Here is a 27790-nt window from a genome sequence, read left to right on the forward strand (position 1 = left end):
TTGTATGAATTTTTTCATGCTTCATTTAAGATGAGTTATAACTGAACAAATGATTTTTCATCTCCATTAAATTGATAAAGGTTATTTCTTCTATAATTAAGTAAATCAAAATTATGCTTCAAGCCCCTTCCACTTAAGACATGTTCATGGAGTTTTGTCTTGAGGGGATACTGTTGACAAAAGCCTCACATTCATAGACTTTCTGCTCAGTACATGTTTTCTCACAGATGAAATTAACTTGATTCAGAAGTCTCTCCTTGACCAGGCATGGTGGCTCACGCCTGTGATCCCAATGCTGTGGGAAGCCAAGGTGGGTGGATCACTTGAGGTCAGGAATTTGAGACCAGCCTGGTCAACATGGTGAAACTCCATCTCCACTAAAAATACAAAATTAGGCTGGGCGCAGTGGCTCACACTGGTAATCCCAGCACTTTGGGAGGCTGAGGTGGGCAGATCACGAGGTCAGGAGATCGAGACCATCCTGGCTAATATGGTGAAACCCTACCACTATTAAAAATACAAAAAAATTAGCCAAGTGTGGTGGCGGTCACCCATAGTCCCAGCTACTCGGGAGGCTGAAGCAGGAGAATGGCATGAACCCGGGAGGCAGAGCTTGAGGTGAGCCAAGGTTGCACCACTGCACTCCAGCCTAGGTGACAGAGCAAGACTCCGTCTCAAAAAAAAAAAAAAAAAAATTAGCTGGGCATCGTGGCGCACACCTGTAATCCTAGCTACTCAGGAGGTTGAGGCAGGAGAATCACTTGAACCCAGGAGGCACAGGTTGCAGTGAGCCGAGATCGCACCATTGCACTCCAGCTTGGGCAACAAGAGCAAAACTCCACCTCAAAAAAAGAAAGAAAGAAAAGAAAAGAAAAGTCCCTCCTTGTTTTCTTGGTGCATCTCTATTTGGTTACCAACTTCCTAGTCATTTCCTAAAATTTATCACTTGTGAATCTTTCCATTATCACACTGTGGAATTAAACTTTTTTACACATACCCCTTGGTGGGTATATACTCTTATTTTGTCCTATATATCAAATTTCTTTTTACTTATTAGTTTTACATCTGACTTTCATTAAGTGCAGGCACGTTAGAGACCAAGATCTTAGCTCTAGACTTCAGGGTTTTTTTCTTTTCTTTTCTTTTCTTTTTTCTTTTTTTTTTTTTTTTTTTTGAGATGGAGTCTTGCTCTTTTGCCCAGACTGGAATGCAGTGGCACTATCTCGGTGCACTGTAACCTTCACCTCCTGGGTTCACGCCATTCTCCTGCCTCAGCCTCCTGAGTAACTGGGACTACAGGCACCTGCCACCAAGCCTGGCTAATTTTTTGTATTTTTTCACTTTGAGCACTACTGACATTTGGGCTGGATAACTGTTTCTGTAGGAGACTGGGGTGGGTGGGGAGGCTGCCATCCACTGCACTGTAGGATGCTGAGTAGTGTCTTGGGCCTCTACCCAGGCAGAAGCATCCATGTGACAACCAAAACTGTCTCCAGACGTTGCCAATTGTCCTCTAGGGGGCGAAACTGCCACCAAGTGAGAATCACTAACCCAGAAAAGTGAGCGTTCAACACACAATAAATGCTCGTTAAATTTATTACACAGCTGGAAAATGATGTAGGGGCAAGTTAAAAAGTAACACAAACTGGCCGGGCATGGTGGCTCATGCCTGTAATCCCAACACTTTGAAGGCCAAGGCAGGCAGATCACCTGAGTTGAGAGTTCGAGGCCAGCCTGGCTAACATAGTGAAACCCCATCTCTACTAAAAATACAAAAATTAGCCAGGCGTAGTGACAGGCTCCTGTAATGCCAGCTACGAGGGAGGCTGAGGCAGGAGAATCACTTGAACCTGGGAGGTGGAGGTTGCACTGAGCCAAGATCCCTGCCACTGCACGCCAGCCTGGGCAACAAGAGCAAAACTCCATCTCAATCACAACAACAAAAAGTAATGCAAACTCATCAGGGTTTTGGTCATTTCCTGCACCTCCTGAGGAAGGGCACAGGGCTGAGGAGCAGATTATGGGAAGGACAAACAGATGTGAGAATCCAGGCTGGCTCTATGCCCTACCCAATTATGTAGCCCCAAGTCTCAGCCTTAGCTGACATGGGGCTACACTGAAGTCTTGTGAAAGACAGGAGACCATGTTGAGGCAGGGACAAACTTGCCTACAGGTGATTCAGGTAAATCCCACAAGTTCAGCCACAGAAAACAAGCATAACCATGTGCAAAGTCTTCCACGAGGCCACTTGTCACAGGGTTGTTTTAATTCAAGCAACATCAACATACACCAGAAATTTGTGAAGGAAATTATGGCACATTTGTATAACTTCAGTGTCAAGAAGCCAGTGGTATTTTGCAGATAATGCAAGGTCTGTAGATCCAAAATTAAGTTGGGTGTCTTCCTTTAGTGTACAAACACCTTGGATATTTGAGGGAATCCAAAGACAAGGTTCTAGGCATTTTATACATGTTAACTCATGTATTACGTTAATTCTCACAATAATCCTTTGGAACTAGTACTATCACCATCCCTGCCTTATTGAGGAGGAAATGGGGTACAGAGAGCTTAAGCAACTTGCCAGTGTCATGCAGCAGGGAAGTGCGTAGGAAGGGCTGGAACCCACGCAGCCTTGCTGCATGTTTGTGGAATGAACACAGGACTCAACCACACAACCATCTGGCTGAGGCTGCATGAGCAGCCAGAAGCCTGGTCGCAACGCAATCTCCCTACAGGCACAAATGGGGTGCCCCTTGAGACAGGAATAATAAAGGTGGTCTCAGGAGAACGGAAAATTCCAGGCAACAGTTTCACACGACTAGCAAAGGAAATCGTTGAAACAGCTGCGTAAGTTAGCGGCGGATAAGACCCTGAAAACCAGGGTGTTGGCCAAGCTGGCTAAAGCCAACTGGACCCAACATGGTGCTGGATTTGACCTGTCTCAGCTAGGACCTCTCATTATGTGCTCATTTACATACTAAGTCACACACCCACTGTGACAGTTCTGGGGAACACCCATATTTAGTATAAAAACGGGTGGTAGGCCGGGCGCGGTGGCTCAAGCCTGTAATCCCAGCACTTTGGGAGGCCGAGACGGGCGGATCACGAGGTCAGGAGATCGAGATCATCCTGGCTAACACGGTGAAACCCCGTCTCTACTAAAAAAATACAAAAAACTAGCCGGGCGAGGTGGCGGGTGCCTGTAGTCCCAGCTACTTGGGAGGCTGAGGCAGGAGAATGGTGTGAACCCAGGAGACGCAGCTTGCAGTGAGCCCAGATCGCGCCACTGCACCCCAGCCTGGGCGACAGAGCGAGACTCCGTCTCAAAAAAAAAAAACAAAAACAAAAACAAAAAAAAAACCAAAAAAAAAACGGGTGGCACCACAGTACCAAGAAATGTTTACCTTTTTTCAAGAACCTTCATGAATATTTCACCCCTCGGTTAAATAAATATTTACAGGTAGCAGCCCCAAACCCCGTTGGGCGTGATGCTCTGTGGTATGCCTGCACTTTTCTTTCTTCAGTATGTTCAGGAGATTCGCAATGAATCTCCACATTTTGCTCTGCTCCTCCATGAATTCCTTTTCACGACAGTGTCAAGAGCCTGGACACCAGTCCGGGTGGAGGCCTCACCAGCATCTTGGGGCCTCCCTGGGCACAGACGTGTGAGCGCCCGGCCTGGAGACCTGACTCTGGCAACCGCCTCAGGCGGAGAGATGGAAGATGGCAGGACGCAGTCGCCACCGCGCGGACCCAGCCCCCGGCCAGCCTTGGCCCCTCGCGCGCCGGGACAGGGCCGCAAATGACTGTGCCTGGGATTCGCCGGCCCAGGCGCCGCGCGGCTCTACGCGCGCCCAAAGCGACCCTCCGCGCAAACCACCCCCGGGGACGACGTCACCCGTGAGGCCCCGCGGCGCCTCCTCCTAAAGCTCGGCTGGGAAACCGTCCGCTTCCCCAAGACTGAGGGGCTTGTCGCCATGTTGTTTTAGTTTTCCTGCACGATTCCTGGGTGGCTGAGGCAAATACGCTTGAAGGCCTGAGACTTTTAAGTCTCTTCCGCACCCTTTTTTCTGTCTCTTCTACCTGGAGGATGACTGTTTTTTGGGTTTTGTTGTTGTTGTTTTGAGACAGAGCCTCTCTCTGTCGCCCAGGCTGGAGTACAATGGCGCCATCTCGGCTCACTGCAACCTCCGCCTCCCGGGTTCAAGCGATTCTCCTGCCTCAGCCTCCCGAGTAGCCGGGACTACAGGCACGCACCACAATGCCCAGCTAATTTTTGTATTTTTAGTACAGACGGGGTTTCGCCACGTTGGTCAGGCTGGTCTCAAACTCCTGACCTCAGGTGATCCGCCCTCCTCGGCCTTCCAAAGTGCTGGGATGACAGGCGTGAGCCACCGCGCCCGGCGGGGATGACTGTTACTAACAATTGCTGGCGTAGTTTCTGGCACCAGCCCGCCTACCACACCCCACCTTGCTTGAGGCTGAATGGGTAGCGGAGGGAACCCGCCCCTGGGCTGGTTTTCTCTGAACCCTAACTCCCGCCTTTAGGCCCCACCCGCTCTAGGCCAGCAACTCCATGTTCCCTGGCTACGCTGGAGCCCGCCCCGAGTCCCACATTTCTGGAGGCCTCAGCCCGGCACTGCGCAGACGCAGCGTGTGGAGCCCGGAACTCTTATGTTGCCGGGAGACTCGGGGGAGGCGGCGCCGGAAGGGGCGGGTCCGAGCTGAGATTTCCAGAGCCCGGGAGCCGGAAGTCCAAGGAACTGTACCTCCATCATGACGACTCCGGTTACGTAAAAACATCCAAACAGAAAATGCTGGCCAGGCTCATGCCTGTAATCCCAGCACTTTGGGAGGCCGAGGCGGGAGGATCGCCTGCGCCCAGGAGTTGGAGACCAGCCTGGGCAACATAGTGAGACCCTCCCCCCCCATCTCTACAAAAAATTTAAAAATTAGCTAGCTGAGATCGCGCCACTGCACTCCAGCCTGGGCGGCAAAGTGAGACTATGTCTCAAAAAACTTTAAAAATTACCCCACGCCTGTAGTGTCAGATAGTCGGGAGGCAGAGGTTGGAGGATGACTTGAGCCTCGGGGATCAAGGCTGTAGTGAGGTATGATCACACCCCTGCATTCCAGCCTGGGAAACAGAGCAAGACCCTGTCTCAAAAAGTATATAAAAGAAAAAAAGGGCTGGGTCGGTGGCTCACTCCTGTCATCCCAGCACTTTGGGAGGCCGAGGCGGGTGGATCACCTGAGGTCAGGGGTTAGAGACCAGCCTGACCAACAAGGTGAAACCCAGTCTCTATTAAAAACACAAAATTAGCTGAGCATGATGGTCGGTGCCTGTCATCCCAGCTACTCGGGAGGCTGAGACAGAACTGCTTGAACCCGGGAGGTGGAGGTTGCAGTGAGCCGAGATCACATCACTGCACTCCAGCCTGGGCAACAAAGCGAAAGACTCCGTCTCAAAAATAAAAATAAAAAAAGGCCGGGCACGGTGGCTCACGCCTGTAACTCCAGCACTTTGGGAGGCCAAGGCAGGTGGATCACCTGAGGTCAGGAGTTCAAGACCAGTCTGGGCAACATAGAGAAACCCCGTCTCTACTAAAAATACAAAAAATTAGCCAGGTGTGGTGGCGGGCGCCTGTAATCCTAGCTACTTGCTTAGGCAGGAGAATCACTTGAACCCGGGAAGCAGAGGCTGCAGTGAGCCGAGATTGCGCCATTAAACTCCAGCCTGGGTGACAGAGTGAGACTCCGTCCCCGCGCCTGCTCTGCCCCCCGCCAAAAAAAAAAGAAAAGAAAAGAAAATGCACTGCAATAGAAAAATAAAAGTAGTACACTCTGGTCAAGCAGGGTAACCACTAGAACGTAAAATGATCTTTTTGAAACTATCCACATCTGTTACACGTGTTGAAAATGTAGGATATATATATGTTTAATATATACATACTTATATATATGTAAAACAGAAAGGACGGTTACTACAAGGAAAACAGGTAAACATTAATTGGAGTAAAATAATATCATTTTATATAAGGGACTTGAACATCTAACTGGGCACGGTGGCTCACGCCTATAATCCCAGCACTTTGGGAGGCCGAGAGGGATGGATTACTGGAGGTCAGGAGTTCCAGACCTGGGCAACATAGCGAGACCTCGTCTTTATTAAAAAATAGATAGATAGATAGATAGATAGATAGATAGATGGAAAGAAAGAAAGAAAAAACATCAAAAGAGGGAGAGAGAAAGCAGACACGTGGCAAAATATACACAATTGGTAAATTTGGGTGAAGGGAATATGAGTTATTTCTACTAATCTTGCAATTCTTATGTATATTTGCAATGACTTCTAAATAAAAGTTTTAACTTACAAATTGAAATAAATAAAGTTTAAAACATTTGTCTAGAAATGTAGTAGAATGTCTAGAAATGTAGTAGACCTAGCTAGCCTTTTCTAGACAAATGTTTTAAACTCTTACACAGAGATGAGTTAATCAAGAAACGTATGTCCTGGAAAAACCCATGATATGGGTGGAGCCACCTGGGAATAAAAGGTCGGAACATCGTAATCCCTGTCAGACTCAACTTTCATCCATTCTCATCCAGGCACTATGGAGTCTAATCCAGGCACTTTGGAAGGCTGAGGCTGGAGGATCTCTTGAGGCCAGGAGTTTGGGACCACCCTGGGCAACATAGCAAGATCTCATTTCTGAAAAAAGAATTATCGTCCACTCTCACCCAGAACAGCTCTCCGAACTGTAAGTTTCATTCAAGGTTTGCTTGTTTGGGTGATGGGATGTGTGTGTGCGTGTGTGTGTGTGTGTGTGTGTATGTGTGTGTGTGTGTGTGTTGGAAGGAGGGTTTTTCTAAACTTAATGCCCTAAAGATATTGTCAGATATTGTGACGAGGGGAATTTCATCTCCTACCCTTTATGAGGCTGAATTGTAAATTAGAAAATCCTGATTCCGGGTTTTTATTTTGAGGGATAGTTTTCTGTTTTCTGTGGCATTGGATACTGGCATCTTCAGAAAAGAGCATGCATTCAAAATGAAAATGATAAAGGCTATCTGTCTTTTGAACTCAGCTCAGGGAAAAGCTGAGTTAAAATTAGAGATCACTCTAATTTTTGTGATTCCTCCTTTCATTAAATTTAAGGTCCAGTGAGGGTGAAGTTTCCCTAAAGAGGCACTAATTTATCAGCAGCAACAGGATGAAATAGAGGGACTTTTCTTCACACTCTAGATATTATGTTAGGATCTCTCGGGAAACGGAGGACACATTAATTATAATCATGGAAGATTTTCTGCTTCCCACACGGTTTGCTGGGTTTGGCATAGTATAGTTCATGCCCTACCTTGAAGAAATGTGGGCACCCATCAGCTGCAGCCATTTCTAACTGCACATCCCTGTTTCTTTAGCTGAATTGACTCCTAAAAGTCCCTTAATGTATTAATAATGTATTTGGACCTCAGTTTTCTTACTATGTTAAATGTAATAAAATTGAATATCATATGGTCACTTGCAGAATTAAATTATATTAAGGCATGTAAATCATACAGACTGATATAGTACAACAAACAATAAACCTGTAATAAATGTCACTAAACTCCCTTTCCTCCCATGATGGAGACTTAATTTTCTCCATATGAGGCATCCCTGTAGTTTAATATATTCTTAGAATTAGCAATAGGAATATGATGTTGACAATTATGGTAATTACTTATGTGCAGACATGATTTTGAGCCATTTTAGCCCAATGGCTTATCCTAAGAAGTCGCTGTTATTATTGCTGCCCCATTTTCACTTATGTGAAACTAAGACTCAGGAGCGTTGAGTTTCAGCCTTCATATTATAAAAGCAGTAAGTGGTGAAGCCAGGCTTGGAATCCTGGAAATTGGAATGTACAATGTGTGATCTCTGTGCATCCTCTCTGTAGTGCCTCTTTGTAACAAGGAAAAAATAAAGATGCTTAGAGTTCTAGGTGAGCAAAGTCAGAACTAGTCTTTAAGGTAGAGACCCATAAATTACAGGGTTTATCAGGCAACAAATGTTAGAAAGTCTGGTTGTGGCAGAGTTCCAAGAAAACCAATGAATGTGAGGTTGGTTGATATACTAATCTAATCTGTGTAATTGGGGAGGGGCGCTTTTAGGAATGCATCTAGAGATAATCCCATTAACACACCAGGTTTTCTCCCAGATTGAATTAACGTAAAGGATTTTGGAGGAAGGTTGGTTTTCCCAGTTTCTAAGATATAATGCAATAAATTAACACGAAAGATGGTTGGGACTATGTGCAGACTTTTTAAATAAAGCTCATTTTCAGGACTCTGACCTTTTTCTTTCTTTCTAGTAACAGCCGTGGCAGTCAGGGCTCTGCCTGCAGTGTGACCATGGACAGCTCTCCAAAGCTTAAACTTCCGTAAATTGACTCAAGTTTCTTCGGAAACAACTGTGAGTAGGCAAAGGGCAATTTTTTCTGTTGGTTTCATTGGGATTTCACTGCTTTTCCTGAAATTGGAACGTTAGAAGCAAGTAGGCATTCCTGATTGCCTGGAGAGAAATAGGCAAATGAGTAAGGGGAGGGAGCAAATTAAGAGAGATATTTTATATTTTTTCTGAAATCTCTGTTTGTGTTTTGAGATGTCTTTTCCTCCATGTTTTTTTTTTTTTCACTCTTCATAATTCCCTTTCTCTGTCTCTCTCCCCACCTCAGTATTGCTAATTAGCTAGCACAACAACTCGCCATCTTACTCCCTTTCCTTACTCCCTGTTTTTTTGTTTGTTTGTTTGTTTTTTGTGTTTTGTGTTTTCTTGAGACAGAGTCTCACTCTGTTGCCCCGGCTGGAGTGCAGTGGCGAGATCTTGGCTCACTGCAACCTCCACCTCCAGGGTTCAAGCAATTCTCCTGCCTCAGCCTCCCGAGTAGCTGGCACTATAGGCGCCCACCACCATGCCCGGCTAATTTTTGTATTTTTAGTAGAGACCGGGTTTCACCATGTTGGCCAGGCTGCTCTCAAACTCCTGACCTCAGGTGATCTGTCTGCCTCGACCTCCCAAAGTGCTGGGATTACAGGCATGAGCCACCACACCCGGCCCGTACTCCCTGTGTTGACACTACTGGTTGCATATCCAGCATTTACTCTCTGCCCCATCAATTCTTCCTAATAGTATTCCAGTTTTCCTTCATGTTTTCCAACTTCTGCAATCCACTCCAGTCCAAATATGACAGCGAATGATAACTCATCAGGTATAGTTTTAATTTTCATTTTCCTTTTTTGATACGGAGTTTCCACTCTTGTTGCCCAGGCTGGAGTGCAGTGGCGTGATCTCAGCTCACTGCAACCTCCGCCTCTGGGGTTCAAGCAGTTATCCTGCCTCAGCCTCAAGTAGCTGATATTACAGGTGCCTGCCACCACACCTGGCTAACTTTTTGTACTTTTTAGAAGAGACGCGGTTTCACCATGTTGGCCAGGCTGGTCTTGAACTCCTGACCTCAGGTGATCCGCCCACCTCAGCCTCCTAAAGTGCTGGGATTACAGGTGTGAGCCACTGTGCCCGCCCTTGTGCAGGTTTTCAAAGGGAATGCTTCCAGTTTTTGCCCATTCAATATGGTATTGGCTATGGGTTTGTCACAAATAGCTCTTATTATTTTGGGATATGTTCCGTCAATTCCCAGTTTATTGAAAGTTTTTAGCATGAAACGATGTTGAATTTTATCGAAGGCCTTTTCTGCATCTATTGAGATAATCATATGGTTTTTGTCATTAGTTCTGTTTATATGCTGGATTACATTTATTGATTTGCTTATGTTGAACCAGCCTTGCATCCCAGGGATGAAGCCGACTTGATCATGGTGGATAAGCTTTTTGATGTGCTGCTGGATTCTGTTTGCCAGTATTTTATTGAGGATTTTTGCATTGATGTTTATCAGGGATATTGGCCTGAAATTGTCTTATTTTGTTGTGTCTCTGTCAGATTTTGGTATCAGGATGATCCTGGCCTCATAAAATGAGTTAGGGAGGAGTCCCTATATTTCTATTGTTTGGAATAGTTTCAGAAGGAATGGTACCAGCTCCTCTTTGTACGTCTGGTAGAATTCGGCTGTCAATCCATCTGGTCCTGGGCTTTTTTTGGTTGTTAGGCTATTAATTACTGCCTTAATTTCAGAACTTGTTATTGGTCTGTTCAGGGGTTCGGCTTCTTCGTGATTTAGTCTTGGGAGGGTACATGTGTCCAGGAATTTATCCATTTCTTCTAGATTTTCTAGTTTATTTGCGCAGAGGTGTTTGTAGTATTCTCTGATGGTAGTTTGTATTTCTGTGGCATCAGTGGTGATATCCCCTTTATCATTTTTTATTGTCTATTTGATTCTTCTCTCTTTTCTTCTTTATTAGGCTGGCTAACCATCTATTTTGTTAATCTTTTCAAAAATCTAGCTCCTGGATTCATTGATTTTTTTGAAGGGTTTTCGTGTCTCCATCTCCTTCAGTTCTGCTCTGATCTTAGTTATTTCTTGTCTTCTGCTAGCTTTTGAATTTGTTTGCTCTTGCTTCCCTAGTGCTTTCAATTGTGATGTTAGGGTGTTGATTCAGACCTTTCCAGCTTTCTGATATGGGCATTTAGTGCTATAAATGTCCTTCTTAACACTGCTTTAAATGTGTCTCAGAGATTCTGGTATGTTGTCCTTTTGTTCTCATTGGTTTCAAAGAATTTCTTTATTTCTTTATTTTTATTTTTCCTTTTTTTTTTTTTCTGAGACAGAGTTTCACTCTGTCACTCAGGCAGGAGTGCAGTAGCACAATCGTGGCTCACTACAAGCTCCGCCCCCCAGGTTCAAGTGATCCTCCTGCCTCAGGCTCCAGAGTAGCTGGGATTACAGGCATGCACCACCACATCTGGCTCATTTTTGTGTTTTTAGTGGAGATGGGGTTTCACCATATTGGCCAGGCTAGTCTTGAACTCCTGACCTCAAGTGATCCACCTGCCTCAGCCTCCCAAAGTGCTGGGATTACAGGTATGAGCCACCACTTCCAGACAGAACTTCTTTATTTTTGCCTTAATTTCGTTATTTACCCAGTAGTCATTCAGGGTCAGGTTGTTCATTTCCGTGTAGTTGTGTGGGTTAGTGAGTTTCTTAATCCTGAGTTCTAATTTGATTGCACTGTGGTCTGAGAGCTTTTATTTTTTAATTAACTAATTTTTTTTTTTTTCTTGTGAAACAGTTTCACTCTGTCCCCCAGGCTGGAGTGTAGTGGCACGATTTCGTGCAAGCTCACTGCAAGCTCCACCTCCCGGGTTCACGCCATTCTCCTGCCTCAGCCTCCCGAGTAGCTGGGACTACTGGTGCCCGCCACCACGCCCAGCTAATTTTTTGTATTTTTTTAGTAGAGATGGTTTCACCATGTTGGCCAGGATGGTCTCGATCTCCTGACCTCGTGATCCCCCAGCCTTGGCCTCCCAAAGTGCTAGGATCACAGGCGTGAGCCACCGCACCCAGCCTAGAGCTTGTTTGTTATGACTTCAGTTCTTTTGCATTTGCTGAGGGGTGTTTTACTTCCAATTATGTGGTAGATTTTAGAATCAGTGCTATGTGGTGCTGAGAAGAATGTATATTCTGTTGATTTAGGGTGGAGAGTTATGTAGATGTCTATTAGATCCGCTTGGTCCAGAGCTGAGTTTAAGTCCTGAATATCCTGGCTAATTTTCTGTCTCATTGATCTGTCTAATATTGACAGTGGGATGTTAAAGTCTCCCACTATTATCGTGTGGGAGTCTAAGCCTCTTTGTAGGTCTCTGAGAACTTGCTGTATGAATCTGGATACTCCTGTATTGGGTGCATATATATTTAGGATAGTTAGCTCTTCTTGTTGCATTGATCCCTTTACCATTATGTAATGCCCCTCTGTCTTTTTTATCTTGGTTGGTTTAAAGTCTGTTTTATCAGAGACAAGGATTGCAGCCCCTCCTCTTTTTTTTTTTTTTTTTTTCTTTCCATTTGCTTGGCAAATATTCCTCCATCCCTTTATTTTGAGCCTATGTGTGTCTTTGCACATGAGACAGATCTCCTGAATATAGCACACCAATGAGTCCTGACTCTTTATCCAATTTGCCAGTGTGTATCTTTTAATTGGAGGCATTTAGCCCATTTACATTTAAGGTTAAGATTGTTATGTGTGAATTTGATCCTGTCGTCGTGATGCTAGCTGGTTATTTTGCACATTAGTTGATGCAGTTTCTTCTGTCCCATTGGTCTTTATATTTTGGTGTGTTTTTGCAGTGGCTGGTACCAGCTTTCCTTTCCATATTTAGTGCTTCCTCCAGGAGCTCTTGTAAGGCAGGCCTGGTGGTGACAAAATCCCTCAGCATTTGCTTGTCTGTAGAGGATTTTATTTCTTCTTCACTTATGAAGCTTAGTTTGGCTGGATGTGAAATTCAGGGTTGAAAATTCTTTAAGAATGTTGAATATTGGCCCCCACTCTCTTCTGGCCTGTAGGGTTTCTGCAGCAATCCACTATTAACCTGATGGGCTTCCCTTTGTAGGTAACCTGACCTTTCTCTCTGGCTGCTCTTAACATTTTTTTCCTTTGTTTCAACCTTGGAGAATCTGATGATTATGTGTCTTACGGTTGCTCTTCTCAAGGAGTATCTTTGTGATATTCTCTGTATTTCCTGAATTTGAATGTTGGCCTGTCTTGCTATGTTGGGGAAGTTCTCCTGGATAACATCCTGAAGTGTGTTTTCCAACTTGGTTCCCTTCTCCCCGTCACTTTCAGGTACACCAGTGAAACGTAGGTTTGGTCTTTTCACGTAGTCCCATATTTCTTGGAGCCTTTGTTCATTCCTTTTCGTTTTTTTTCCTCTAGTCTTGTCTTCATGCTTTATTTCATTAAGTTGATCTTCAGTCTCTGATATCCTTTCTTCCACTTGATCGATTTGGCTATTGATACTTGTGTATGCTTCACAAAGTTCTCTTGCTGTGTTTTTCAGCTCCATAGGTCATTTATGTTCCTCTCTAAACTGGTTATTCTAATTAACAATTCCTGTAGCATTTTATCAAGGTTCTTAGCTTCCTTGCATTGGGTTAGAACATGCTCCTTTAGCTCAGAGGAGTTTGTTATTACCCACCTTCTGAAGCCTACTTCTATCAATTCGTCAATCTCATTCTCCATCCAGTTTTGTGCCCTCCTTGGAGAGGAATTGGCGATCATTTGGAGAAGAGACATTCTGTTTTTTGGATTTTTCAGCGTTTTTGTGCTGGTTTTTCCTCATCTTCGTGGATTTATCTACCGTTGATCTTTGAGGCTGATGACCTTTGGATGGGGTTATTGTGTGGGGGTCTTTTTTGTTCATGATGTTGTTGCTTTCTGTTTGTTAGTTTCTCTTCTAACAGTCAGGCCCCTCTTCTGCAGGTCTGCTGCAGTTTGCTGGGGGTCCACTCCAGACTCTGTACACTTGGGCATCACCAGTGGAGGCTGCAGAACAGCAAAGATTGCTGCCTGTTCCTTCCTCTGGAAGCTTTGTCCCAGAGGGGCACCAGCCTGATGCCAGCCAGAGCTCTCCTGTGTGAGGTGTCTGTCAACCCCTGTTGGGAGGTGTCTTCCCAGTTAGGAGGCACGGGCATCAGGGCCCCTCTTGAGGAGGCAGCCTGTCCCTTAGCAGAGCTGTTGTGCTGGGAAATCCCTCTTATCAGGATCAGTTGCTCTCTTCAGAGCCACCAGGTGGGAAAGATTAAATCTGCTGAAGCTGTGTGCCCACAGCCACCCCTTCCCCAGCTGCTCTATCCCAGGGAGATGGGGATTTTATCTGTAAGCCCCTGACTGGGACTGTTACCCTTCCTTCAGAGATGTCCCGCCCAGTGAGTAGGAATCTAGAGAAGCAGTCTGGCCACAGCTGCTTTGCCACGCTGTGGTGAATTTTGCCCAGTCCAAACCTCTCACCCTCCTTAGTACTGTCCAGGGAAAAGTGTCTACTAAAGCCTCAATAATCACGGATGCCCCTCCCCCAACCAAGCTCCATCATTCCAGGTCAACTTCAGACTGCTGCACTGGCAGAGTTTCAAGCCAGCGGTTCTTAGCTTGCTGGGCTCTGTGGGAGTGGGACCTGCTGAGTGAGACCACTTGGACCCCTGGCTTCAGTCCCCTTTCCAGGGGAGTGAATGGTTCTGTCTCACTGGGGTTTCAGGCACCACTGGGGTACAAAAAAAAAAAAAAAAACTCCTGCAGCTAGCTCGGTGTCTGCCCAAACAACTGGCCAGTTTTGTGCTTGAAACCCAGGGCCCTGGTGGTGTAGGTACACAAGGGAATCTCCTGATCTGCAGATTGCAAAAACCGTGGGAAAAGCGTAGTATCCGGGCCAAGTAGCACAGTTCCTCACGGCTTCCCTTGGCTGGGGGAGGGAGGTCCCCGGCTCCTTGCACGTCCCAGGTGAGGCAATGCCCCACCCTGCTTCTGCTCACCCTCTGTGGGTTGCACCCGCTGCCTAACCAGTCCCAGTGAGATGAACCGGGTACCGCAGTTGGAAACGCAGAAGTCGCCCCCCTTCTGCGTTGGTCTTGCTGGGAGCTGAGACCGGAGCTGTTCCTATTTGGCCATCTTGGCCCCTCCCCTTTTTTAAATTTAAAAAAGTTTATGTAGCGATGAGGTCTCCCTATGTTGCCATGCTGGTTTTGAACTTCTGGCCTCAAGTGATCCTTCCACCTTGGCCTCCCAGAGTGCTAGGATTACAGGCATGAGCCACCATGTCCAACCAAATTTGTATTTTCTCGATGAGCAGTGATGTTGAACAGCTGTTCATCTCTCTGTTGGCCATTTGTATCTTCTTTCTCGTCTAACAGCTCCCTTGAAAGAGTGTGTGCCCTCAGTCTATGTCTTCTACAGAACTGGCGTAGCTTCAGAATACGAGCAGTTCCCCAAAAGAGTGTTTTACTTAGAGCATAAGAAGACGAAAAATAAATCATTATTATATGTGGATGAGGTTTTTCATAAAATATAACTGTTAATATATTTTTGGTTAAAATGCATGTGTGCTTTTCTTCTTTAGGTTACATAAAGAAAGGATGATATCTCTAAAGGTACGTGGATTCATCCAGATTTGGAGCCAGAGGACTGGGATGACTAAGTTGAAAGAAGCTCTCATTGAAACAGTGCAAAGAAAAAAGGAAATTAAACTGGTGGTCACTTTCAAATCTGGAAAATTTATAAGAATTTTTCAGCTGAGTAATAACATTAGAAGTGTGGTCCTTAGACATTGTAAAAAAAGACAAAGTCACCTGCGTTTAACTTTGAAAAACAATGTGTTCTTGTTTATTGACAAATTATCCTACAGAGATGCTAAACAGTTGAATATGTTCCTGGACATAATACATCAAAACAAATTTCAGCAACCCGTGAAACCTGATGATGATTGGAGTGTGTTTGAAAGCAGGAATGTGCTGAAGGAAATTGACAAAACTTCATTTTACGGGATTTGTAACAAGCCAAGTTATCAGAAGATGCCTTTGTTTATGTCAAAATCACCAACACATGTGAAAAAAGGGTTATTAGAAAATCAAGGTGGGAAGGAGAAAAACCCACTAGCATCTGGTCTACAGATGAATGAGGACATTCTGAAGGAACATAACCCTGTACCAAACAAGAAATATAAGACAGATTCCTTGAAATATATACAAAGCAATAGGAAGAACCCATCAAGTTTAGAGGATTTAGAAAAAGCTAGCGATTTGAAACTCGGGCCTTCATTCAAGACCAACTCTAATGGACATCCTAACCTAGATGAGACTGTTCTTGCAACCCAGACTCTCGATGCCAAAAATGGTTTGACATTTCCATTAGAACCAGCGCACAGCCAGGATGACCCGAGATGCAACGAAGCCCAGGTGCCTCTTGACTCTCATTCAGAGCAACTGCAGCAAGGGTTCCCCAATTTGGGAAACACCTGTTACATGAATGCAATTTTACAATCGCTGTTTGCAATTCCGTCTTTTGCTGATGACTTACTCACTCAAGATGTCCCATGGGAATATATTCCCTTTGAGGCTCTTATTATGACCTTGACCCAGCTGCTTGCTTTGAAAGATTTCTGTAGTACAGAGATCAAGAGAGAATTACTTGGGAATGTTAAAAAAGTCATTTCAGCAGTTGCAGAAATATTTTCTGGCAACATGCAGAATGATGCGCATGAGTTTTTAGGTCAGTGTTTAGACCAGCTGAAAGAAGACATGGAGAACTTAAATGCCATTTTGAATACTGGGAAAAAATGCGGGGATGAAAATTCATCTCCACAAATGCATGTTGGTAGTGCTGCCACCAAAGTGTTTGTTTGTCCTGTTGTTGCTAATTTTGAGTTTGAATTGCAGCTCTCCATTGTCTGTAAAGCCTGTGGTCATGCGGTTCTCAAGGTAGAACCTAACAATTATCTCTCCATCAACCTGCACCAAGAAACAAAACCACTTCCTTTGTCCATTCAGAATTCTTTAGATCTTTTCTTTAGAGAAGAAGAGCTTGAGTATAACTGTGAGATGTGTAAGCACAAGAGTTGTGTTGCAAGGCATACATTTAGTAGGCTCTCCAGGGTCCTTATCGTTCATCTGAAACGCTATAGCTTCAACAATGCTTGGTTGCTGGTGAAGAATAACGAGCAAGTTTATATTCCCAAATATTTAAGCTTATCTTCTTATTGCAATGAAAGCACCAAACCACCTCTTCCCTTGAGCAGTAATGCACCTGTTGGGAAATGTGAAGTCCTGGAAGTCTCTCAGGAGATGATTTCTGAGATCACCAGCCCATTGACACCATCAATGAAGCTGACCTCAGAATCCAGTGATTCCCTGGTTCTACCCGTTGAACCAGAGAAGAATGCCGACCTACAAAGATCCCAGAGAGACTGTGGAGAAGAAAGCCAAGAGCAGCATCAGGGAGACCTGGAAAATGGTTCTGCACTAGAGTCAGAATTGGTCCACTTTAGAGATAGGGCAATAAGTGAACAGGAGCTTCCAGTGGCTGACTCACTGATGGACCAGGAAGACATTTCTCTTCCTGTGATATGTGAAGATGGAGGGAAGCCGATCAGCAGCCCAGACACAAGGCTTGTCGAGGTTCATCTTCAAGAAGTGCCTCAACATCCAGAACTTCAGAAGTATGAGAAAACCAATACATTCGTAGAGTTTGATTTTGACAGTGTCATGGAGTCTACCAATGGCTTTTATGAGTGTAAAGAAAACAGGATTCCAGAAGGATCTCAAGGAATGACTGAACAGTTCCAGCAGTGTTTTGAGGAGAGCATCATAGAGGAATTTCTTCAGCAGGCACCACCTCCAGGTGTTAGGAAACTGGATGCCCAGGAACATGCAGAGGAGACCCCCAGTCAGTCTACAGAATTAAGACTTCAGCAGGCTGACCTGAACCACCTCGAGGCATTGGGTTGTGATAACCCAGGAAACAAAAACATTTTAGATACAGAGAACACAAGAGGTGAAGCCAAGGAACTGACAAGAAACGTGAAGATGGGGGATCCTCTCCAGGCCTACAGACTCATCAGTGTTGTCAGCCACATTGGGAGCTCCCCAAATTCAGGCCATTACATCAGCGATGTGTATGACTTTCAGAAGCAGGCCTGGTTCACATACAACGATCTACGTGTATCAGAAATCTCAGAGACCAAAATGCAGGAGGCGAGGCTTCACTCTGGGTATATCTTCTTCTACATGCACAATGGGATTTTTGAGGAGCTTTTAAGAAAGGCAGAGAACTCTCGGCTACTTAGCACACAGGCAGGAGTGATCCCTCAGGGGGAATAAGACGACTCTTTGTACAGAGCTGCTTGGCAAACTCACTCGGCCTCACTTCATCCTTGCAAGAAGAATCCTGTACTTCACTCAGAATGAAGGAACAAGTATCTCAGGATGAAAGCTCAATGAAAAACACTTATTTTGGGGTATATCTATTTTAACTGCTTCAGACACCTAGATCCCAGAACTCAGGTGCATATGCATATTTTCCCTACAAGATTAGAATGGTGCTCTTCATGTGTTGACACAATGGTTTTCAAAATGTTGTTCTCCCACCGGCAACAGCAGCAGCTAGGGACTGATTAGAAAAGCAAATTCTTGGGCCCCCTCCAGACCAACTGACTCAGAAACAGGAGGTGTGAGCCAGCAATCGGATGGAGATGCTAGTGCTCATGAGAGTTGGAAGAACACTGGTAATGTGTGGAGTATCTTGGTGTATTTTGCTACTGTTGATATGGATTGTTTATGTTAGATAAATGATTTTCACTGGATTTTTTGCGTTCCCTTTATTTTGTCCCACTGAACCTAAGACTAGGTAAGAGTCACTCCAAAAGTGGCAGCAGGGAAATTCCAACAAGAGAGTGCCCAAAACCATTCTGAGATCAGGCCAGTTGCGATTCCAAAGAAAGAAGCACTAAACACCAGAGGGATCTGTCCGGAGCATTTATGAGGGGAACTTAGAGAGTGCTGCAGCATATCCTCAGGCGGACAGTGAGAGAAAAAGCATGGCCAACTGGCTGGGCACTGTCACTCATGCCTGTCATCCCAGCACTTTGGGAGGCCAAGGTGGAAGGACTGCTTGAGCAGACGAGTTCAAAGTCAGCCTGGGCAATATATCAAGACCCTGTCTCTACAAAAAGTAATTTAGCAGCCAGGCACAGTGGCTCACACCTGTAATCCCAGCACTTTGGGAGGCCAAGGCAGGCGGATCACCGGAGGACAGGAGTTCGAGACCAGCCTGACCAACATGGTGAAACCCCATCTGTACTAAAAATAGAAAATTAGCTGGGCATGGTGGCGGGCACCTGTAGTCCCAGCTACTTGGGAGGCTGAGGCAGGAGAATCACTGGAACCCAGGAGATGGAGGTTGCGGTGAGCCGAGATCACACCACTGCACTCCAGCTGGGGCAACAAAAGCGAAACTCCATTTCAAAATAAATAAATTTGCCAGGCATGTCTCAGCTACTCAGGAGGCCGAGGTGGGAGGATCACTTGAGTCCGGGAGTTCAAGGCTGCAGTGAACTATGATCGCACTCCAGCCTGGGTGACAAAGACCCTGTCTAAAAAAAAAAGGTGGAGGATGGTCTACCTTGGTGTGTCTGCTGCCGTGAGACCGTCAGGGTATGGGGTTTATATAAGTTTATAAGGAATTTGGTCGAGGGCCGGGACCAGTTTCTTTTAGTGTTTTGGGCAGCAACCTAAACCTAAATACCTCTATCAGTGCCTGGGATTGTTTTAGGCTCTGGTTTGGATTCAAGCCTTCTGGGAAGAACCTGCAGCTTGGCTGGTGAGAGTGGTCAAAGCACTCCATGATTTTCAGTCAGGACACAAAAAGAGCAGGGGGGAATAGTTTTCCTTTGTAAAGTTACGAAAATAATAACCTCACCAATACATTGGCTGGCTTCCACATGTGTTTGCGACTGGTTACTAGTAAAATTTGCTATGCAGCAATCAACTGTATTTACCATTTTCCAATAATTTCAGGGCATAACATCAGGGTTATATGAAAAATGCGGTATATTAAAATCCATGTGATTTTTGTGAATTCAAAAGCACTGTAAGATGTTGCTCATGTTATTAATATGAATAAGATGATAAACCTATCCCCATAAATGTCCATTTCCCAGTGGCCAAGCCTTAAAGAGCCTATGATGTACCCAGTATCAGTGGGTGATGTATTAGACTGAATTCAGCAAGGAGTAAAGAACAATTTTTAAAAATGGCCATGTGAGTAGATAAATGGAAGTTGAGAGGGTTTTGTGTGTACAATGAGATAAGAAGAGCCTGGTGATATATAATGAACGGGGCAAAACTAGGCAGAGTAGGTGTGGGAAAGAAGAGAAGAGCAACCAGAAACACACATATGAGGTTTTTAAAAAATACATTATTTGTAGCATTTAAGAGGAAAAGAAGGAACGTACTATGAAAAAAGAAGTGTAGGCCAGACATGGTGGCCCAGACGGGAGTGCAAGGGTGCAATCTCGGCTCACTGCAACCTCCACCTCCCAGGTTCAAGCGATTCTCCTATCTCAGCCTCCCGAGTAGCTGGGATTACAGGTGCCCACAACCATGCCTGGCTATTTTTGTATTTTTAGTAGAAACGGGGTTTCACCATGTTGGTCATGCTGGTGTTGAACTCCTGACCTCAGGTGATTCGCCCACCTCGGCCTCCCAAAGTACTGGGATTACAGGCATTTGAGCCACCAGGCCTGGCCAAAAGTACAGTCTTCTAAACGTTTTTAAAGATATGGATACCACTGGTCACTATTCACTGGAAAAAAAACTCCATAAGGGCCTTTTAGCACATTTGGTTTATTGCTACATCTTCAGTGTTTGAGAGTCCCTGGCACACAGAAGGCATCGAGGAAATATTTATACTTCATAAATATTTGCTGAGTGAGTATGCCAAATCGGTGTTCAAAGGACACTGTGCATAATAAAGCCTCGCTACCTTCAAACACAGCCTCCAAATCACAGGCCATTTCAACATGAATTCTGGGGTGACAATTCCAGGCGACCATATTTTCCCATGTGTTTTTAAGTGCACGGGTTTCCTATCTGGAGTGAATTCTTTTCTGGTGCCTAACAAGGTATGACTTGTCAGCGAAGGCTTTACCACATTCGGAACATTCATAAGGTTTTTGTCCAGTATGGGTTTTTTTATGCAAACTAAGGTTTAATTTCCGGTTGAAGGTTTTTCCACATTCGCTACATCTGTAGGTCCTCTCTCCGCTGTGAGTTTTCTGATGGGTGTGAAGGTTTGACTTCTGAAGGAAGGCTTTTCCACATCTATTACACTCATAGGGCTTTTCCCCAGTATGGATTTTTTTATGTTGAATGAGGTTTTTCTTCTGGATGAAGGTATTTCCACATAGATCACACTCGTAAGCTCTCTTCCCAGTGTGAATTTTCTCATGATCGATGACATTGGATTTCTGGGAAAAGGCCTTCTCACATACGCTACATTTATAGGGTTTCTCTCCCGTGTGTGTTCTCTGGTGTTTCACAAGATCTGACTTGTAAATGAAAGCCTTTCCACAGTCCGGACATTGAAAGGGTTTTTGTCCAGTGTGAACTTTTTTATGTTGAAGGAGGGTTGAATTCTGCCTGAAGGATTTCTCACATTCATGACACTGATAGGATTTCTCGGCATTATGAATTTTCTCATGATTAATGCAGGATGATTTCCAAGAAAAGGCTTTTCCACATGTCTTACATTGATAGGGTTTCTCTTTAGTATGCACTTTCTGATGTTGAAGGAGATTTGACTTCTGCTTGTAGGCGTTTCCACATTTCTCACATTTATAGGGCCTCGCCTCTGCATGCGTTTTCTGATGTTTATCAAGCTTCCACTTCTTCCCGAACGCCCTTCCACAGCAACGACATTCAAAGGATTTCTGACCGGCATGCTGCCTCAGATGACTCTGAAGGCGCGACTCTGAACCGAATAACTTCCTGCAGGCATCACATTTAAGCTGGTTTCCTACAAATTTGGATGGATTCTCACCAACTAATTTTCTGTATCCATTATCGTTGTGAGAATCATTGTGTACATAGCTTTTCAAATGTAAATTGTGGTTCAAATGCCTTTCAAACGGGTCACATTCGAGGAATCTGAGTCTGGAAGAAACATTATCTATGCCCAGTCGAAGTATTTTCTTAGATCCGGTAGGTTCTATGGCTTTCTGCATAGTCAGCATTTCCTTATTGATTGATGGGACTTCTCTTGCGAGACTCTCTTTCACGTCCTGGGGCTTCCAAATCTGTCCTCCAACGTCCCCGTTTTTTTCTAAAATGGAATACAAAAAAAAAAAAAAATGTCCCGTGTAGAACGTTCCACTCACATGCTTGGAATAAAATGCCATAAACTATTGTGGTGATCATTCTGGCTTCAAACCTAATGTCTATGAGAAACCAAAGTTAATGTCAGCTCTGTTAGAGTTCTAGGTGAACTAATGTTACACGAAGCTATCACATGTCTATCTTTAAAGGACTGAGCAACGTAGACCTAGTGCACGGGGAGCAGGTGAGAGCCCAGGGATACCTTGGAGAGGGAGATTAAGAAAGAGAGTTTGCCAGGCCAGGCGTGGTGGCTCACACCTGTAATCCCAGCACTTTGGGAGGCCAAGGTGAGTGGATCGCCTGAGGTCAAGAGTTCGAGACCAGCCTGACCAACATGGCGAAACCCCGTCTCTACTAAAAATACAAAAGATTAGCCAAGCGTGGTGGCACATGCCTGTAATCCCAGCTACTCAGGAGGCTGAGGCAGGAGAATCGTTTGAACCCGGGAGGCGGAGGTTGCAGTGAGCCCAGATCGCGCCACTGCACTCCAGCCTGGGTGACAGAGTGAGACTCGGTCTCAAGAAAAGAAAAAAAGAAAGTTTGTCTGCAAAGGAAAACTCAGAGAAGAATGTAAAGAACATTTCTGAGTGGAGAAAAATATCTGGAGATTTCTTCCAGCACTCCTAGGAAGTCACAGCCGGCCCTGCTTGCTGCCAAATGACTTCATCATTTAGAAACACTGAATTGGCTTCCATGCAACACTGACACACAGTGCTCTGGTCACCTACCTGGACGGCCACTTCCCAGCACTTCCTCTTCCACCAACCATGGCTCCTTTCCTTGCTCCAACCTCAAGATCACGTCGGGTTTGGTGGTTTCCTCTCGTCCTGTGATGGAAGATACCTTGGTGTTTGTGGATGTGTGAGTTGTTTGTGCAAGTGTGTGAGTGTATACGAGTGCTTGCGTATACATGTGTGAATATTTGTGAGTGTGAGCATTTGTATGTCAGTGTGCAGGTAGGTGCCATTGGTTGGGGGGAGTTGTGTGGATGGACAGTTTGAGGGAATGCACACGAGCAGTCAAACTAAACAAAGAATGCTTCTTCTGGGCTGGGCATGGTGGTTCATGCCTGTAATCCCAGCACTTTGGGAGGCAGAGACAGGAGAATTGCTTGAGCGCACGAATTTGAGACCAACATGTTACGTGTTACATGAAGATAGCAAGACCCAGTCTCTACGAAACCAAAGCCACGTGTGGTAGTGCACGTCTGTGGTCTCAGCTATTCAGGAGGCTGGGGTGAGAGGATGGCTTGAGCCCAGGTCCCCAAGTCAATGTTGCAATGACGCCAGGCACAGTGGCTCGTGCCTGTAATCCCAGAACTTCGGGAGGCTGAGGCGGGAAGATCATCTGAGGTCAGGAGTTCGAGACTAGCCTGACCAACATGGAGAAACCCCATCTGTGCAAAAAATACAAAAATTAGCCAGGCATGGTGGTGTGCGCCTGTAATCCCAGCTACTTGGGAGGCTAAGGCAGGAAAATCACTTGAACCTGGGAGGCAAAGGTTGCAGTGAGCAGAGATCACACCACTGCACTCCATCCTGGGCGACAGGGTGAGACTCTTGTCTCCAAAAATAAAGAAAAAAATACTAGTGACCTATGATTGCACCACTGCACTCCAGCCTCGGTGACAGAGCCAGACTGCATTGGGAGAAAGGAGAGAAAGAAAGAGAGAGGAAGGGAGAGAGGGATGGAGGGAGGGAGGGAAAAAGGAAGGAAGGAAGGAAAGAAAGAAAGAAAGGAGGGAGTGGGGGAAGGAAGGAAGGAAATGATTTTTCTTCTTGGAGGATAAAGCTTTTCCAAAAATCAAGACCAGGGTAGGGTGATGGGTGGGGCATCCAGCCCACAAAACTTACAGAGACCCTCACTCATTCTCCGGGCACTTGCACGACCCTGAGGATGGGGGCTCCTTAAATGCAGCACTTGGTACATTTCACTTGCCTCACCCTAGTCCCGGCTCGACAAAAATATATGCAAAGTGAGGAGCACCTCTGTGCCAACCCTATTCGGCCCGCCATGGGGTGTCTGTGTGTTTCACACTTTAGGTTTTGAGTCCCCCTGCCCGGGAAGCCGTCCTTACCTACAAAGACAAGGTTGCTGTAATTCTCCAGCATCACATCCCTGTACAAGTTTCTCTGTTCGGGATTCAGCCGCTGCCACTCCCCCTTGGTGAAGTTCACAGTGACATCCTCAAAGGTCACTCTTCCCTGTAACAACAGATTCCCAATCGGTATAAAAATGCCATTGAATCCTGCGGCGGGGGATACAGAAACTTATTTCTGCTGAACCAAGCTTTAAGCATGTCCATAATTCTCTCTACTCTGGACAAAAATAAATTGTGCCCAGAGGATCTTGCCAATGAGCCATAAACCTTAGACCTACTCATGACACTGCCATCTTTCCCTACCCTCTAGTCCCACCAATTTTACTTCCTGAATCTCAAACCCAGCCATTAGTTTCCATCTTCTCCACCATTCGTTAATCCACGTTGTCATCTTTTACTTAGAGTAAGCCAGAGGCCGAGTATGGTGTCATATGATCACACCTGTCACCCCAACATTTTGGAAGGCCAAGGCAGGAGGATTGCTTGAGACCAGGAGTTTGAGGCTATCTGGGCAACATAGTGAAACCCCAATCTCAAAGAAAATTTTATTTTGGCCAGGTGTGGTGGCTCACACCTGTAATCCTTACACTTTGGGAGGCTGAGGAGAGTGATCACCTGAGGTCAGGAGTTTGAACTAGCCTGGCCAACATGAAGAAACCCCGTCTCTACTAAAAATACAAAAAAAATAGCCAGGCATGGTGGGGTGCACCTGTAATCCCAGCTACTCAGGAGACTGAGGCAGAAGAATCGCTTGACACAGGAGAGGGAGGTTGCAGTGAGCCAAGATCATGCCACTGCACTCCAGCCTGGGCGACAAGAGCAAAACTCTGTCTCAAAAAAAAAAAGAAAAAAAGAAAATTTTATTTTTATTTTTTTTTCTATTTTTCTTAAAACATCCTGCCTCTACTAGAAATTATTTTTTAAATATAGGCTGGGCACAGTGGCTCACACCTGTAATCCCAGAATTTTGGGAGGCCAAGTCAGGCAGATCACCTGAGGTCAAGAGTTCAAGACCAGCCTGACCAACATGGTGAAACCCCATCTCTACTAAAAATACAAAAACTAGCCAGATGTGGTGGCTAGTAGAGATGGGGTTTCACTGTGTTAGCCAGGATGGTCTCAATCTCCTGACCTTGTGATCTGCCTGCCTCAGCTTCCCAAAGTGCTGGGATTACAGGTGTGAGCCACCGCGCCTGGCCACATTGTTACATTTCTTCCGTGCTGTATAAACCCCTAGTTTTAGTGAGTCTGGGAGATGGATTTGAGCCTGAGCTCCCATTTCTTCAGCTAGGGCAGCTGATTAAAGCTTCTTCCTTGGCAATACCTATTGTCTCAGTCAATACCTTTCTGTGCAGCCAGTAGCAAGACCTAGACCAAACCCCTGGTGTTTCTCTAACCAAGATTTTTTTTTTTTTTTTTTTTTGGAGACAGGGTCTCACTCTGTCACCTAGGCTCGAGTGCAGTGGCACGATCATGGCCCACTGCAGCCTCGACCTCCCAGGTTCAAGGGATTTTCCCACCTTGGCCTCCAGCGCAGCTGAGCCTATAGGTGTATGCCACCACACCCAGCTAAGTTTTTGTAGAGATGGGATCTCACCATGTTGCCCAGGCTGGTTTCAAACTCCTGAACTCAAGCGATCCACCTGCCTCGGCCTCCCAAAATGCTGGATTATAGGTGTGAGCAACCGTGCCCGGCCTTGAGCTTTACTTGAAATGTTTTAGCTTTGATAGGAAAGGAGGAAGTAGAGTGTGTGTTACCTTTTAATAAAAGTATGGAAGGAAGGAGGAAAATATGCCAAAAGGTTCACGGAGGTTAATTCTGAGCAACAGGACCATGGATCATATGTTTGTTCATTATGAGCATTTAGATTTGTTTGAAAAACTCACCTGGGAATTGTTCATTTCCTGTTCTTTACCAGTCAGTAAAGTCTTGGGAAGGCAGATCTGAGGGAAAATAGAAAAGAACCATGAAACAGCAGAATTGCTTTGGAACTTGGGGATCACCCAATGTAGAATGCTCCACACCCAGGCTAACTACATCTTCACTTATTAATTTATTTTTTAAAAAATAGAAACAAATATTGGGCACATCAACTCATATCTGAAACTCCAGCACTTTGGGACACTGAGAGGATTGCTTGAGGCCAGGAATTCAAGACAAGCCTGGGCTACCTATCGAGACCTCAAAAAAAAGAGAGAGAGAGAGAGAGAGAAAGGAAGGAAGGAAGGGAGGGAGGGAGAGAAGGAAGGAAGGAAGGAAGGAAGGAAGGAAGGAAGGAAGGAAGGGAGGGAGGGAGGGAGGGAGGGAGGGAGGGAGGGAGGGAGGGGGGGAGGGAGGGAGGGAGGATTTTTTTTAAAAGACAAATTTATAACTTTAGGAATCAAAGGGAAGATATTATCAATTGATATAAGCAAGGGCTTCTCGACTTCTGGGCTATTGGAATATTGAACCAGATTATTCTGTTGTGAGGTGCTGTCCTGTTCACTGCAGGATGTCGAGCAGTAATCCTGACCTACACCCACTAAATGCCAGTAGTAAACAGGCAAACACCCAGTTGTGACAATCAAAAATGTCTCCATAGGCAGGCGCGGTGGCTCACGCCTGTCATCCCAGCACTTTGGGAGGCCGAGGCAGGTGGATCACCTGAGGTCAGAAGTTCGAGATCAGCCTGGCCAATATGGAGAAACCCCGTCTCTGCTAAAAATACAAAAATTAGCTGTGTGTGGTGGCACACGCCTGTGATCCCTGCTACTCGGGAGGCTGAGGCAGGAGAACCACTTGAACCCGGAAGGCAGAGGTTGCCATGAGCTGAGATTGCGTCACTGCACTTCAGCCTGGGCAACAAAGCAAGACTCCAACTCAAAAAAAAAAAAAAAAAAAGTATTCTCCAGTAGTATGCAAAAGTAAAGCACAACTGTATTGTGGTATATAATAGAACCACACAAAATAATATAAATTGAGTTAATATTAAAATTATCAGCTAACACTGTAAAAATGCACAGAAAAAAGTAGAAGTCACAATATGATTATCGGAAAAAACAGACTTCAGTCACTTCTCTGTCTTTTGGCTAAGATCAAGTGTAGGAAGAAAAAATGCATGAGTTTTGTGTTTTTTAAGTACAACATAATGACAAAAGGTGAAATCCTTAAGGAAAATCTACCAGTCATACATGGCTTTGCCTCCAGATAATGGCAAAATGATAAAGCAGACACTATGAGAAATCAATGGAAAAACAGATAGGGCCGGGCGCGGTGGCTCAAGCCTGTAATCCCAGCACTTTGGGAGGCCGAGACGGGTGGATCACGAGGTCAGGAGATCGAGACCATCCTGGCTAACACGGTGAAACCCCGTCTCTACTAAAAAATACAAAAAACTAGCCGGGCACGGTGGCGGGCGCCTGTAGTCCCAGCTACTCGGGAGGCTGAGGCAGGAGAATGGCGTGAACCCGGGAGGCGGAGCTTGCAGTGAGCTGAGATCCGGCCACTGCACTCCAGCCTGGGCGACAGAGCGAGACTCCGTCTCAAAAAAAAAAAAGAAAAAAGAAAAACAGATAAACAACAGCAAAAAAAGATCTTAATCTTTTCTGATCACTCCTAAAAGTGAGGCAAATAGAAACACTGAAAACTTAACACTGACATAGATTTCACTGACACACAGCACGTTTAACACCTTGAAATGTCCGTTCTCTCCCTTTTCAGTGTCTGGGGATTTTTCATACACAAGCAAAAATAACGATAGTAGGTAGGAGCAGTTATTTGAATATTTAATCAACTGCCTCTGAATACAGGCAGTTATTTAAAATTTATACGTACAAAAGTTTTTGGAGGGCAAGGTGG

At 45.2% G+C, this 27790-nt stretch overlaps 2 protein-coding genes across 3 annotated transcripts; one reads left to right on the forward strand and one right to left on the reverse strand.

The window, feature by feature from the left end:
* The first annotated feature begins 3770 nt into the window (after positions 1–3770).
* On the forward strand, positions 3771–18280 carry USP29 (ubiquitin specific peptidase 29). Of its 2 annotated transcripts, none has more exons than XM_077980018.1 (4): positions 3771–3905; positions 6610–6761; positions 8361–8455; positions 15044–18280. In XM_077980018.1, exon 4 carries the CDS (start codon positions 15060–15062, stop codon positions 17796–17798), a length of 2739 nt encoding a protein of 912 aa, XP_077836144.1. In that variant the 5' UTR covers positions 3771–3905; positions 6610–6761; positions 8361–8455; positions 15044–15059; the 3' UTR covers positions 17799–18280. The 2 variants fall into 2 exon arrangements, with proteins under 2 accessions (XP_077836144.1, XP_014980573.2); XM_015125087.3 differs by lacking the exon at positions 3771–3905 and adding an exon at positions 4669–4912 and having other exon boundaries at positions 8355–8455.
* A 1969-nt stretch (positions 18281–20249) lies between these two features.
* Positions 20250–25854, reverse strand: ZIM3 (zinc finger imprinted 3). Its single transcript, XM_028839105.2, has 4 exons — positions 25840–25854; positions 23929–24055; positions 22580–22678; positions 20250–21798 (listed from the first exon to the last, which is right to left on the reverse strand). Exons 1-4 carry the CDS (start codon positions 25852–25854, stop codon positions 20564–20566), a joined length of 1476 nt encoding a protein of 491 aa, XP_028694938.2. The 3' UTR covers positions 20250–20563.
* Positions 25855–27790: the final 1936 nt, after the last annotated feature.

The sequence above is a fragment of the Macaca mulatta genome, chromosome 19 (genome assembly GCF_049350105.2).
Source record: "Macaca mulatta isolate MMU2019108-1 chromosome 19, T2T-MMU8v2.0, whole genome shotgun sequence".
Classification (NCBI taxonomy): Eukaryota; Metazoa; Chordata; class Mammalia; order Primates; family Cercopithecidae; genus Macaca; species Macaca mulatta.